Source organism: Pseudorca crassidens, chromosome 16 (assembly GCF_039906515.1).
Source record: "Pseudorca crassidens isolate mPseCra1 chromosome 16, mPseCra1.hap1, whole genome shotgun sequence".
In the NCBI taxonomy this organism is placed as follows: domain Eukaryota; kingdom Metazoa; phylum Chordata; class Mammalia; order Artiodactyla; family Delphinidae; genus Pseudorca; species Pseudorca crassidens.
The window spans coordinates 27,632,819-27,648,231 of NC_090311.1; the positions used below are offsets into that span (position 1 = coordinate 27,632,819).

At 49.6% G+C, this 15,413-nt stretch overlaps 1 protein-coding gene across 1 annotated transcript in view; it reads right to left on the minus strand.

Moving 5' to 3' along the window:
* Positions 1-15,413, minus strand: part of PAX2 (paired box 2) — a 74,846-nt gene that overhangs the window by 43,929 nt on the left and 15,504 nt on the right. Inside the window, 2 exon segments of the mRNA XM_067708879.1 lie at positions 998-1,117; positions 2,636-2,721. Coding sequence (XP_067564980.1) covers positions 998-1,117; positions 2,636-2,721 — 206 coding nt within the window.

Consider the following 15,413-nt stretch of genomic DNA (forward strand, 5'->3'; position numbering starts at 1 on the left):
GCTCCAGACACTGGTGTCTCCCTTTGTCTGGGCCTCCAGCCCTGCGCCCTGGCCTCATGCATCAAAAGAGAACCAGATGGGGCTTCCCTGGTGGCGCAGTGGTTGAGCGTCCGCCTGCCGATGCAGGGGACACGGGTTCGTGTCCCGGTCCCGGAAGATCCCACATGCCGCGGAGCGGCTGGGCCCGTGAGCCATGGCCGCTGAGCCTGCGCGTCCGGAGCCTGTGCTCCGCAACAGGAGAGGCCACAACAGTGAGAGGCCCGCGTACCGCAAATAAAAGAGAACCAGATGGTCACCAAGGGACCTTAATGTCATAATATTTGAAGAACACCTTCTTCCAAGTTCATCTCCACCACTCTCTCCTCTGAATTCCTTTCCCTGCTCCTCCTCTTCATCTCCTCACCCTTTAACTCCCTGCCTAACAGCTAGCTGCACCCGAGGAATTACAGGGAATGAGGGGAAGGGCCAGAGAGGAGCCTGGGGGGTGTCTCCTCCCATAGAGAAGAGCAGAGAGGGCCCATGCCCAGCTCCCCAAGTGGTCTGAATGGGCACAGGGTCCACGTGTTACAGAGAAAGGACACAAGGGTCAGCTGCGCATGACAACACCCCCCCATCTCCTGATGGGTTGAGATCAGAGGAGGACAAGTCAGGTTGGCTTTTCATCCCCAGGTCAGAGACCAGCTGTCCCCCAACCTCCAAAACCTTCCCATAGTCCATGGCTCATGCTTTCCCTCCTGGCATCTCACCGGGATGTTCGGGATGAATCCCAGCGGAAGGTGAGGCAGTCGGGGCTGCTGAGCAGATGGTGAAACTGATGGCCCCACCAGCAGCCTGCCTCCCTCTCTCCAGGAGCCAGCAGGGTAGTGGGGGGACCCAGGCTTTGCTACTAAAACTGATCTCACAGCAGAGCAGCTGCGAGGCTAGGCCGAAACCGGAGCTCTGAGGCCAAGGACAAAAGCATGCACGGGGGAAGCCAAGCCTCTTCCCTCCTCCCTACCTTCATCACGTTTCCTCTTCTCACCGTTGGAGCGAGGGATCCCCAGGATCCCATTGATGGAGTAGGATCCCACCGGATCATTGGAGGTGCTGGAAACAGGAGGGGAGGCCGTACTGGGAACTGGACGAGAGTAAGGAGGAAATGCCATCAGGATAGCAGTTGTGATCGCAGGCCAAAGCCCCAAGGCTGGGGGCAGAGAGAAGCAGAGGAAATGAGGAGGGATGGGGAGCCCATAGTCCCCTCCTTCCTCTGAGGTTTAAGGGGGAACGCATTGCTACATACAATTTAGGCTATTCACTGCTGTCCACCCTGGATTGAGTGGGGACCAGTCAACCCCAGGCCTTCTCTGCAGACCTAGAGATTTCACTCACTATAGATTGAACCCACTCCCTGAGTATGTGGGTTCAGCAAACAGCAAAAGCTGACTCAACCTAGAAAGCGACTCAGCGGTCGTGCAGAGAGCACAGCTCCTAGGATGCCTCCTTGCACAGCTCATCCCATCTGATCCCCACCGGACAAATCCTTCTAAACAAACCCCAGGCCATTGTTTCTAGTCTCCTGGGTGGAGTCTTTCCCAGTCCTGATTTAGAGTGTGGCTTTCTAAGGTCTATCTGAGTCTCTTAGAGACACAAGAATGGTCCTGATATTCCCCGGGAGTGTGGAGCTCCTCTCCCCCAGCTGCTCCTGGTCTTGAAATCACTTGAGAAGTTCCTAATTTCTCCTTCAGGGCACAGAGTAGTGAACACATTCACTCTGCGGTGATCAGCTCAGGTACAGCCTGGCCCAACCCTCCCTCCCAGCACATGCTGTAACACAGGCCTAGTAAACAGCACTCCTGCCAACTCCAGGGGGGCTGGGACCAGCGCTTTCTACTTCCTGCTGGTCAAGAGAGCGGGGACAGCTGCCAAGAGGGCAGCAGGAGAAGTTTAACCACATCCCAGCCCCTAAAGCCCCAGACCTTATCTATGGCTTCAGCAGCACCAACGCCCTTGGGCCAAAGGGAAGATAGTGTGTGTGGGGGATGGGGGCTGTTAGCAGGTGTTCTGGTGGACCTGGGTCATGTCTCTGTGAGGCTGTGAGCGAGGGTCAATAAAGGAGGAGGTTCGAGAGGGGCAGACAGTTACTGAGCGGATGAGAGAGACAAACAGATCAAGAGACACTGGTAAAGAGCAGAGAAGCCATGAGGAGGGAGGGAGAGAGACAGAGGAACAGGTCCAGGGCCATATGGACAGAGAGGAGAGGAAGGAAGAGGAGAGAAGAAGGCAGAGGAGGGGAGAAGAGAGGAGGAGAATCTTAAAAATAAAAAAAAAACAAAAAATGGAGTAAGCAAGTAGATATGACAGAGGGACAGGGAACAAAAGATGGAGAAGGAGGACGGGAAAGAGAAGGAAAGTTAGAGGGAATAGAGGGAGAGAGACAGACACACAGACGGATAAAGGCAAGGCAGCTCTGAGGAGATGCTCACAGGAGGCAGAGAGCAGTCCTCGTGAGCTAGTCTCCCAGGAAGATCCCGAGCCTCTAGGAGCCCAGGGAGAGCACGGCCCTTGGACCTCAGACAGGTGGGCATTTCCCATGGGCAGAGCTGCTTTCCCCAGCTCTCAGGGGGATCAGCTTCCCCCCTTCCCCGAGCCCTCTTACCGATGGTGTGGCCAGGGGCAGTCACTCCGGTCCCGGCTCCATCCGGCGTTGGGTGGAAAGGCTGCTGAACTTTGGTCCGGATGATCCTGCAACAGCATGACAACAGCATCACACATCACATGCCCTCTCCTGCCCTGGTCACCTGCAGCCCAGTCCTGCAGAGGCGCTCCCCTGAGCTCAGCTCCCTCCTCACCCATCTGCTCCCTGCACCCCTGCCCTCTCTGACTGCTGCAAGGCAGGAGCTTGCCCTCCTGTTGGCTCTGTGATCCAGCCTAGTACAGCCCTGGGCAGAGAGTGTCTGCATTCTGTCCTGCTGTGTGATTCGTGAATTGCACCTTGATGTTTGGTAGCAAGGATCAGGCAGCAGAGCGAGTGGAGCACAGCATCCTTCCCGTTTCTGGGAGTGGGGGCTGCCCTGGTGACTTGCTGTCCATCCTTCCCTCCTCAACCACACACATCTCCTCCCGAGAGGAGTCTGGAGATCATTTTGGAGCTGGCTTTCCTATTGGGACTGTATCACAGTCCTCCAGAGCCGAGGGAAGGGGTGAGATTTCCCCATTTCCTGAGCTAAAGAGAAGTAGCCAGTGAAAGGGCTGGGTCGCAGGTAATCCTTTCATCTCCAGGATTCCAACACAGTACTGGTCCCTCTGCCAGGTGTCAGGCCCTGAGCAGCTCCTTGAGCCCGCTTAGGGCTCTCAAACCTGTCAAAGCCCTGTCCCTGCCGAGCTCGCTGGCCCGCTGGCCTCCTTCTCAGAGGCCTTACTTGGATCACACCTTCTTTACCAGACTAGGTGAAAAGCCTGGTACCTTCCCTACGCACTCCGTTGGGGTGGAGTGGGGGGAATCCAGATCAAACGTCCCAGGGCTGGGGATTGTTAGCGATCCGAGGACGCAGGGCTCAGCGACACGAAAGACCAAGCCCAGGGCCAGGACCAAGGAACACTCGCCTCCACCCACTGGTCAGTCAGGTGCCCTTGGAAGCCACTTTCCTGGAGGCGCTGCTCTCCCTGCAGAGAGGAGTGTGAGACAACCAGCCAGGTGAGTCGCAAGCCGTGCGTGGACTGGAACACTCACCTGCAGGCAACCGAGACAAGGCCCCTGCCTCCCAGGGCCGGGAATGAAGTTGGGCAGGGAGGGGACACACCCCGAGAAAGCTAAGTAACTCAGAGGGGGCCAGGCAGTAAGGGCCAGGAGGATGTGGGGGAGAAGTCACCCCCCTTGCAGGTGGGGGAAATGGGAAAGAAGTCACTGAGGAAGTGGAACTTGATATAGATCCTCAAAGCAGAGTAAGGCTGAATATATATACACACACAAGTATAGGAGCCAGAGGCAAGAGGATAGTGGAAAAGTCACTGGGCTTCATGGCTGAGGCCCCGAGTCTTCCACTAAGTGGCCACATAGCCTTGGCCTCATCGTTCTCCTTTTCTGGGCCTCAGTTTCTTCAGCTATAAAGTAAAGAGGTTAGACTACAGAATCTCTAAGGTCTCTTTCCCCAGTAAAAAAAACCCAATATGATTCTAAGATGAACAAAGAAGTGGAGAAGAGGGCCTTAGAAGCAGATGCTGGAGGAGGGTAGAAGCAAAGCACAGGAGCCGAGTGGTCACGCTGGGTTAGGGGCTAATGCCTAGGCCAGGAACGGTGGAGGGATGTAAGGGAGTAAGAGGAAATAAGGCTGAAAACTTGGAAGTAATAATGATACTAGCGATTTTCTACTTATCAAGCATCTATTATATGCCAACGTTATATGCAATTTATATTACTGTATATATATATATACTATTGTTAATTCTCACAACAACCTCCAAAGCATTACTATTATCCTTGTTTTGCAGACTGAAAACCAAAGCTGACAGAGGTTAAAGAGCTTACTCAAGGGCTTCCCTGGTGGCGCAGTGGTTGAGAGTCTGCCTGCCAATGCAGGGGACACGGGTTCTAAGCCCTGGTCCGGGAAGATCCCACATGCCGTGGAGCAACTAGGCCCATGTGCCACAACTACTGAGCCCGCGTGCCACAACTACTGAAGCCTGCGCACCTAGAGCCTGTGCTCCACAACAAAAGAAGCCACCGCAATGAGAGGCCCGGGCACCACAACAAGGCGTAGCCCCCACTGGCCACAACTAAAAAAAAAAAAAAAAGAGCTGACTCAAGATCACATTGCCAGCTAGGGCAGAGTTGGAATTCAGTATTTAAAATGTGTGCTTTTTGTTACTTTGTCAGACTTCCCCCAGTATATAGGAACCAGGTTTACAGAATCTCAAGCCATGAGTGATTTTTAAACTAAAGGAGACATGTGCAAACCGATGCAGGTAAAGCAATAGACAGGCACAAGGCCATAGGTAGCTGGCCTCAGAAAAGAGAAGGAAGAAAAAAAAAAAAGGGAATTCCCTAACAGTCCAATGGGTAGGACTCCATGCTTTCACTGCCAGGGGCCCAGGTTCGATCGATCCCTGCTCGGGGAACTAACGTCCAACAAGCCTCGCGTCGTGGCCAAAAGAAAAAAAAAAAAGAGAAGGAAGAATTTGTAAGGTGGATTTGGCAACTAAATGGAGTCAACCATGGCTCTAAAACCCCAGTTCTGTGTAACTGGAAGTCTGGTGGTTTGTCCCACTGTCAGGAAGAGGGATGCAGGGAGGTGACTGGTTGGTCCTTGACGTGAGCATGTGAGGAGGTAGGTGAGTGTCCAGGTGGATGGCCGTGCACCAGCCGGCAGAGTAGATATGGATTTAGGAGATTATCAAGGAAGGAAGTGTTGGTTGGGATGAGAGGACTAAAGAGCAGACCCTGGAGAACATCTACTATGAGAGGCTGAGGAAAGGAACCTGACCTTACACAAGGGTCAGAGTTGGTCACACAGGAAATGGCAGAACCAGGATCAGGCAGTTTTAGCTAAGTCAACAGAGAAGAACATTTCCAGAAGGAGAACGTAATGCACAGCATCCGTGGTGACATAAAGATTGAAGGGAATTGGGAATAAGAAGAGGCACAGATCTGGGAATTTTGGTGACCACTAGTGAGCTTGGGAGAGCGGCCTCAACAAAGCAACTGAGGCAGGAGCCAGATAAAAAGAGGTTAGGGAGTGGACAGCAGGAGAGGGAGGCAGTGAACGTAGACTATTGCTTCAGAAGTGTGTAGAAAAGGAGAGAAAAGTGTGGAAGCTGAGGATGGAAGTGGCAGCTAAGTGGAGGGAAGGCTGTTTAGGGGAGGAAGGACCTGGATAAGTCTGTAGGCTAAGGAAAAAGAACTGGTGAAGAGGGAGAGGCTGGAGTTGCCTGAGAGAAGGTGGATGCTTGCCAGACAAGGCAGAACAAGGGGAGAACGGAACGGCGGCCACGGGGACAAGGCAGCAAGAGATGGCACGTGGTGAGGTGGCCCAAAGCTTCTGGGTCTGGAGCATGATCACAATGGGAAAGACCTGACAGTCGCTAAGGGCAGTGTAGACTGGTCTACACGAAAAGTCTAGAAGGAGGCTGAGCAGCTCAGAGCAGCTGCTCCTAATTCATTGCAGCAAAAGGCTTCTGGGATCTCAGTGGGCCTGTGGGTGGATCTGACTTGAGAGCTGGTGGACTCTGGGCTCTGGACTGAGGGAACCCCAAGACTGAGGCTGGGTGAGACAGACAACTGGATGGCCTTGTGGAGCTGCTGTCTTTGTTACCCACAGCCTCTGACCCCTGGGGCGCTGGTGCAGTTTTAGCTGAGGCAGCAAGTGATGGAAAATCACTACTCCCTGACAGCGGCTTGGTGGTGCACGGGAGAGGAGCTGGGCAGGGTGCCTGCTGTGAGTTACTAATGCTCTTGGTGTCCGTCCATGCCCCCCAGGAGGTGGACACTCACCAGTCCCCAACGGTGATCTCAGGGAGTTTAAGAACTCGGATTGTGGAAACGTTACGGTCACCCATTGCCCCCCTGCGTCCCATACACAAACCCACTGACTAATAGGAATATCACTAAGGGTTAAAAGGATAAAGAGGTTGCTTTGTGTGACTGCCTGGTCCTATTGCCCCCTGTTCCTCCTCCTCTTTCTCTAATTCTTTTTCATTCTTGGCCGCAAAGGACAGCCAGACACATCTGTGGCCACCACGGCCCCCCACAGGTTTGGCCTGGAGAGTCAAGTTCCTGCACATGCATCCTTGCGGGGCTACAGTCAGGAGCCCTGGGCCCATTTACCGGGGGTTGGAGGTGCCATTTCCCATTTCCACAGAAAGGCTGCCCTGCGAGGGTGCCTGCTCCCCACTTCTCCTTCCAGCGTGCTTTCCTTGACAGGGACGCTCTTTCTCCCCCACCTCCACCTTTCCAGAGAACCTCCTAGGCTTTGCCTTGCAGGCGGCTTAGAACCTCACACTCACAGGAGTATGAGAAGAGCAAAGGCAAGAAGGGGATGGGCTCTGGGCTCAGTCTGCCTGAGTCTGAGTCCCAGCTCTGATACTTTTTTTTTTTAACATCTTTATTGGAGTATAATTGCTTTACAATGGTGTGTTAGTTTCTGCTTTATAACAAAGTGAATCAGTTATACATATACATATATCCCCATATCTCTTCCCTCTTGCAGCTCCCTCCCTCCCACTCCCCCCATCCCACCCCTCTAGGTGGTCACAAAGCACAGAGCTGATCTCCCTGTGCTATGCGGCTGCTTCCCACTAGCTATCTACTTTACGTTTGGTAGCGTATATATGTCCATGCCACTCTCTCACTTTGTCCCAGTTTACCCTTCCCCCTCCCCCTATCCTCGAGTCCATTCTCTAGTAGGTCTGCGTCTTTATTCCCATCTTGCCCCTAGGTTCTTCATGACCAATTTTTTTTTTTTGTAGGAGTGTTGTGAGGATTAAATAGGATAATTCACGTAAAATGATTAGTATGATGCTTGGCTCAATAAATGCCAGCTATAATAATAACTACTAGTATTATTATTCCTATGGGTGATCCCCAGGACTGGCTGCATTCTTTGGAGGGGCTGGGCCAGGTGCAGACAAGGAGGCCTCTCAGGCCAATATGCCCCAGCCTGGTCAATGCAGCTGCTTCAGGGACCCTGGGAAGAGCACTGAGAAGACAGGAAACAGCAGCAGCAGGTGTCATAACCTGACCCCAAAAGAGACTCTCGGGAAGACAGACTGGGGACCTCTGCCTGGGGGCACCGGGAGGGATCCATAGACAGTATGAGCAGCAGCTCCCTCAGGACCTAAGAGATGCCAGGGGCCTGTGGCAGAGCTTTAGGGTAAAGGATGACAAGGCAGGTGAAGTCACTCCCTCTTTGGTTAAATTCCCCAGAGGTCTCCACTCCCCACCATGCTGGAGATCAAAACAGTCTCATCAGCTCTGTGAGTTAGCATGAAAGCATGTAATGAGTCTCCTATTAACAATTTGTTAAACTCATGAAGAAACTGAGGCACTCTCAATTCTAAGAAAGCACTGGGGTGAGTCTTCACTCCTCTTCTGGTTTTCCCCGCGTCCCTCCCCCCCCATCCTTCCTCTGTGTTTCATTCTCTCCCCTTCCTGTCTGTCTCTGCCCCTCTCTCTGTCTCCCTTCTCTTTGTCTGTCTGTCTGTCTCTTTGCACCCTGAAGTCCCACTGTGGCTGTGTGAGCTTATCGATTCCTGGGAGCTGGGGGAAAGTGGGAGGCAGGGCTGGGGTGCAGGCTCGGGGATGGAAATAGAAGGCTATAAATTATTTGTGACAGGAAAGCAATAGTGGCAGAGTGCTGAGCACAAGTCCTGTGTCACTATTAGATTCCTTTTAGCCTGATGACACTGTAAAAAAGGTTAAGTGTCTGCTGGAATCGTACACCTGGGGGGCCGGGGCAGCCTGGGAGCAGAACAAGCCACTGAGAGCAGGTATATCAATTCTCCAGGCCAATAATATTCCTCTCATTGATCGCCACGCAAAGTTCAAAAATCTCATTACAGCCAGGCAGACCGGGAACTTTTTACAAATCAATAGAATGATATAATGTATGTATACTTAGTACAAATGTATCTATTCATCTATCCATCCATCCACTGTCCGCCTCAGGGTTTCCAGGTTAACCTACCCATCATATTATGTTATGTTATGTATGATATTATATTGCACTATATTATATGATAATAAATGGTGTGCAAAAACTCCCCCTGAGGTGGAGACAAGAAGAGGTCCTATGAGCATTGAGGTGACCTCAGACAGCTCACCTTGGAGGGAGTCAGGTGGCAGCATTTCCAGGCCTAGGCTGGTCAGGATTTCTAGAAGCAGTGCTTCCTTAGCGGAGGCTCCAGTAATAAAAAACTATTGTCTACTGAGTACTTACTATGAGCTAGGCAATGTCCTAAGCGCTTCAAACAAATAGTTCATTTAATCCTCCCAACGACACATTTTGCAGATAAAACATGTAATAAATTGCCTAAAGTCACCCATTTAAGAAACGGACAATCTGGGGTTTGCATTCAGGCAGACTAATCCTAGGGCCCATACCCTTAACCAGGAAACCACACTGCCTCCAGGAGAGAGATACCCAAAAGCCCAGAATCCAAACTCCAGTATTCTATGGTTCTATTCTCTTGCTCTATTGTGTTCTGAGAAACAAAGGATAAGGGGCTCCCTGAGCTTCAGCATTCCCTTCTATAAAATGGGGGTATACCACCTGCTGGACCAGCTGCTGACAGCGTGATATCCACATGGGATCTCCAAGCAAGTCCCCATGAAATCCTGTCCAGCTGCCTAGAACAGACTGCCTTCTCCACTTTGGAATTACTTCCTAGCAGGCTGGCCTCAGGCCCAGTCATATCACTGGTTTGCTCAAAGAGTCTTTGGGGCAAGAAGTCAAGTATTAACATACATGTGTTGTATACATGTATGAATCAGTTTAAATTGCCTACTTCTAGAGTCTTTGCAGAAAATACTTAATCTCTGGCATGGGGAAAGTTTTTTTTTTAATTTATTTACTTTTGGCTGCATTGGGTCTTCATTGCTACACAAGGGCTTTCTCTAGTTGAGGCGAGCGGGGGGGCTACTCTTCATTGCGGTGCTTGGGCTTCGCATTGCGTTGGCACGGGTTCTAGGGACACAGCCTTCAGTAGTCGCAGTGCACAGGCTTAGTTACTCCGAGGCATGTGGGATCTTCCCCGGCCAGGGCTTAAACCCATGTCCCCTGCATTGGCAGGCGGATTCTTAACCACTGCGCCACCGGGGAAGTCCAGGAAAGTCTTTCTTGATTGAGTAAATCAAAGGAACTCCAAGGTGGAGAATGTTTCAGACTAGCTGGCCCCACTGCCCATTAAACAAGATGATGGTGGGAGGGGCCTCTGCCAGTGACTTCCAGCTGCCTGGGTATTATAGGCTGGATCATTCAAGAGGACAAAATGATATTTGCCTCAGCAAAGGATATTTTACACAAGAATGCAGGTAATTGCTTTAACTCAGGCCTTTGAGAGCTGCCTAGTCAGGCACGTGTCCCTGGCTCTGCCCTGAGGCAAATCAGAGCTACAAAAACAGCTGGAGACTTTTCATGGCAGAACCTCAAGTGAGATCTCATAGATTATTCAGGAAAATTTTCCTTCTTCCCAAAACGGTTCCTACCTCTCCCTACTCCTGAGAACGCTAAGGAACTGAAATCTCCCCTCTGTACATCCCAAGGACTAAAGAACAGTAAGTTACCACCTCCTCCTCACAGGAACCGAAAGGAAGCAGCAGCCACCCAGCCTTCCCCCCTGGCAGCCTGGAAGTGATTCACATGCACTCTGTTTTCCTAGGCCCCGCTCTACGTTTTGTGCAGAGTTTAGAGCTGTTTGCCCACGCCCACTCATGGGTTTCAGTTTGGACAGCTGACCATATGGCAGGCAGGGTTCTGTGCGTGAGGATGGCTGCCGAGGAGGGGAGGCTATGGGCAGGACCTTCCATTCTTGCTGTAGCAGGATATAACTGGAATACACAGGTTCTGAGGTTACCAGGGTTCTCCCCAAACATGTCAAGAGTTTCTGTCTCTTTTGTTGCTTCTCAGAGGTCATAACTGAGCTCTAAGAGATGACAGTCCTACCTAAAAGTTTACAGAAAGGTGTCCTCAAACTACTATCCTTGAGCCACTTGCATTAGAATCCCCTGGGGTGCATGCTAACATGCAAAGCCCTGGAGCCCTCTTCAGACCTTCTGCATTAGAATTTTTAGTGGGGCCCAGGAATCTGTAGTTAAGCAAACTCTACAGATTACTCTTAAACTCTCTAATATTTGAGAAAACTAGCTTAAGCCAGGGGGTAAGAAAACCATCCTTGAGAGAGTTGGGAGAATGTCTTAGTGAGTTACAGAAGGTTCCTTCCTCATATTCTATCAACCCACAAGCCCCGTCTGCTAACCCTGACTCTATCTGACACAGTTACCAAAATTCAAGAGGCTCTCAGTTCCTCTGTGGAAACTAAACTATAAGCCACAAATAAAAATAATTTCAAGATAGTTTTTGGTACCTTCCAGGCTGACAGATTTCCAGTGGGTTCCTTAGATACCAGGAATACTTTCTGCATCAGTTTAGCCTTCTAAGACTGGCACTGAGGATGATAATCCTTCTACCACGAGCCCAGGCCAGATACAATTTACCAGGCTAGATGGGCCATGGGGCTGGCCCAAGGGGGCAATAGCGATGGTTTATATGATGAATGGTAAGCATATGGATTGATTTAAATTCAAAATATGCATAGGTTTAAAAATTAAGGGGCAATGTGTTTAACTAACCATTTGGAAACCAGTCTGCGGTGCATGCCAAGCCCAGAGCGTGACCGGACTAGCTCCTCTCGCCACCAGCCCTGCCCTCATCTGTCAGGGCTTCTGGGCTAGAGCTGGGGTCTACCAGCTGTCCACCCCATGGTCCAGAGGCTAGAAGACTGCCTAATATGATGGGGAAAGTGGTACTGCTATAGACTCATTGCTGGAACAAGTCCTCCCTGTCCATTCTCCCCTTCCCTCCACAGGTACATCTCCCTCTGCAAGCAGAAGGGAGCCTGGAGGGAAGGGGTCCTCAGCAGCAGCCCGGCTGGGGCCTGCTAGAGGCTGCCTGGCCTCCCTGCCTCTGGCCCCTCCCACCTCCCACCTTCTTGCTCCAGTATTCAAAAACAATCCATCCGTCTCTCTGTGTCTGTTCCTCAAAGAATGCAATGTGGCTAAAGCCTACAATTGCTTCCTATTACCTACAGGATAAATTCAAAATTCCTCAGCCTGGCCTTCAGAATCTTTCCCAATCTGGCTCCGCCCTGGTTTTCCAATCTATTTCTCTCTGTTCCCCTCTTCCACTTACAGTCCAGCACAGAGCTGAAACCTGTTTTCTTGCTTACTCAATTCACAGTGAGTCCTCCCCTGGACTCTGAGCTCTGCAAGTGCACATGTCATGGTTATTTTTCTCACCATTGTATTTCCTGCACCTAGCAACAGGGCCTGGCATAATATAAGTACTTAAAAAGTATTTGTTGAATAGCAAATCAATGTTATTACTATTAATAATAACAATAACAATCTTAAGGGACATAGTGAACTAATATATGTTCACTATGTGCCAAGGCACTCTGCAAAGTACTTTACATGGATTATTTATTTTTCACAACTTCTTATGAAGACTATTATCCCTGTTCTACAGAAGTGGAAGCTGAGGCTCAGAGAAGTTGAGTAACTTGCCTAAGGTCACACAGCTGTTAAGTATCAGAACTAGGATTTAAACCTAAGAGGCTGACTCCAGAACCCATGTTGCTAACCACTGGGTAGAATAAGTCAGTCGTAACAAGAACAGATGGTAGAATCTATGAGAAACTGGGTCTGAATAGAAGAGTTGCATGTAAAAATAGTAAAAGTAATAACTATCATTTATTTCATATTCATTCTACGACAGGTGCTATAACAAATGCATTTTCTCATCCAAATCCTAACTACAACTCTATCAGACAGGAGTGTTCTCTGTTTTACTAAGGAGACAACAGAGAGGCTAAGCAACTTGTCCAAGGTCATGTGCGTAATAGCACTGGAGCCAGACTTTGGGTTTGTGACTCCAATGTCTGTAGGCTGAACCATGTCACCTCTTCTGGAAATTTCTATATTAATATTTCTTTGTGTTTATTAACTATTTGGGCATAAGCAATTTTTTTCTTTCAGTCTTTTCACATCCATGATCTGGACAACTGTGCAAATGTACATGTAGACAATGAACAGAGATTGCATGTAGCTGTGATTCTAAACATGCCTGCCCTCTCCTGTGCACGTGCCATAGCTGTATTTGATAAGCGTCATGTCTGTGTTAACCTCAATTTTAGGTTAAGTGACTATGGTTTCACTGTATTTTATATACATTGGTAGGTTTGGGGGATAGATTTTCTAAATTCTCTATATCTATCTACTTTCCAAATCGTGTACATGATTGTGTGGCAATACTGAATACAGACGTGTTTCTCAGTTTCTAGAAACTATTTCTATGACTAGTGTATCTTTATATTCATGTCTGCTCTAATGCATTGATTCAAGATTTATAATACTGGATATATTTGTCAAAAGTCCCCTCATGAATTTCTGCCCAGTCATGCCTTTCAAATCTGTAAGCCACGGTCATACATGACTCCACACTCATCACTGTTTCCTTACCAAGGTGTTTCGGACGCTCACATCACAACTGCGTTTCTATACTGGTCCATGCACCAATACTGATGTACATAACTGTGCCTTTGTATACCTGTGTATCTCTCTGTCTATGGCCAGGATGGGGTGGGGGTGGGGGACTGTGGAAATGAGAGAATTATTAAATGCCAAGTAGATGTGCGATAAATTCCATTGATTTTATAAACTCCAACTTGTCTTCAGTCTCCTTCCATTCTTTATTCTGGGGGCATTGCAACAAAAACCTATTTTAAATACCTTTACTCCCCCTCCCCAAAAAAGTGTCAATATTTTATTTGGATTTTTAACTTCGCTCCATAACAGTTGTTTGACCTCCTGACTCGTGCGAGTCACATAAATTCTGGGACTTTATTCAGGAGCCATGTTCCTGCTATTGAATAAGCAATTTGGGAGGGTGAATTAATGACTTGTGCTGTTGCTGGAAAGTCCCTGAAGAAATATTAAAATTGCTTGCAGACTGAATCGATACTCGGTGAACACCCAGCAAGAGGGCTTCAGCTCTGGAATGGCCACAGAAGGCAGTGCTTGGTGGAGGAAGGGGAATTCCTGCACCCAGCTTGGTGAGCCCCCTCCCAGGCCACCCCCCACCCCCCGCTTGCCCTCCATCCCTGGAGCGCTGTCATTTTCAGTAATGGCGAAGTCTTACTAAACCCCCAGCAGGAAAGGGCTGATTTGTCCTGTCTCAGGAAGCAGGCTCAGGGGACAGTTTACTCTCTTACTAGCAACGAAAGCCCAGAGGCTTTATTGGAGGTGATGGTCTGGACACATCCGCCTGCTGGAGAGATGGGATGGCGCTGCTTCTTTCTGGCAGGCTGCCCTGTGCTGGGGACCAGGAGAGCGCTGGGTTTGGGGAGGCTGTGGCAGTGATCCTTTTCTGCTGGGTATGCAGGAGGGCTAGGTGTTGCACTGCTGGCTCCATCTCTGTGGATGCCTGACCAGTGTTTACTATCGCTCAGGTGGCCACATGATTTCAGCCTTTGGGCATGGGTGTGCCTGTGGGACGGAGCACTTGAATTGTGTTGTGTGGTACCATGTATTGCTGACACATTCCGGCAGCTGGCTTAAGGTCTGTTACCTGATGTTTCGTGGTATTGTATCAAGGTGACTGCACTTTGTGTAACACTGAGTTGGAGGAATTTGAGTATTGTTTGGTGGCAATGTCTGTGTTTCTGCTTTGAATTATTGTGTTCGTTGATCATATCAGCATCTTTCTTTTTCGTAATGTATGTCTCAGAGATTAGGTTAATGGTGTCTCCTTGGTGATGTGGGTTGAGTAATGATGTTGGATCTGGGTGGTGGTGTATGATTCGGTAATTGCTTTCTTGATGTGGCTGTGTGTGAGAAGACCCATCCTTTAGCTTTTTTAGCTTGCTCTGGCTTGGTCGTTTGCACTGCTTCTTTCCAGAAGGAGGATGCTAGAGATGGAGGACAAATCTCTTCTTGACGACCATTCGCACAGTTCTATTGTTCTTGCAAGCAAGCTGCCCCTGCCCTACGGAACAGACCTGACCTTACCACAGCGACACAGGTTCTGGTGCCACCCTCCCCATATCTGCCTAATCTGGAGAGTTAAGACCCAGGGCCAAACCCAATGCCTGTCAAAAGTCTAGCTCCCTGGTGGGACTACGGGAGGATGGATGGGACTAAGCTCCCCAATCCCAGTGGGAATAACATGAACTCTAGTTCTGAGAATCCCCAGTTCACTCTACCCTGTGGCTCTGGCCATCAGCATCTTCTTCCTTCCCAGCATCCACAGATGATGTGGCTCAGCTGTGGCTTGTACTCACAGGGCCACAAACACGCACCAGGAAGAGTACAGAAGCTCGTACTAGGCATGACTTTCTACTAGGTGCAGTGTCTCTGTTCTGAGCTTGTAAGTACATGTATACATACATGTACTCCCTGGCATGAGACTTCAAAATATATAAAGTTGCTCAAGAGATCACACATTCCTGCACTTCCTTTGATCCAAAGTAGATATGAAGTATGGAGCAGTGGAAAAGCACATGGGTTTTAAAGCCAGTACTGCAGGAGTTCAAATCTTAGTTGTGCTACTTAGCCTGTGACCTGAATGAGTTATTCAACTTCTCTGTACTCCAGTTACCTTATCTATAAACAATCCTATAAAGTCCTATGGGGTTGTTTATGAGGCTTAAATCAATTAATATACTTA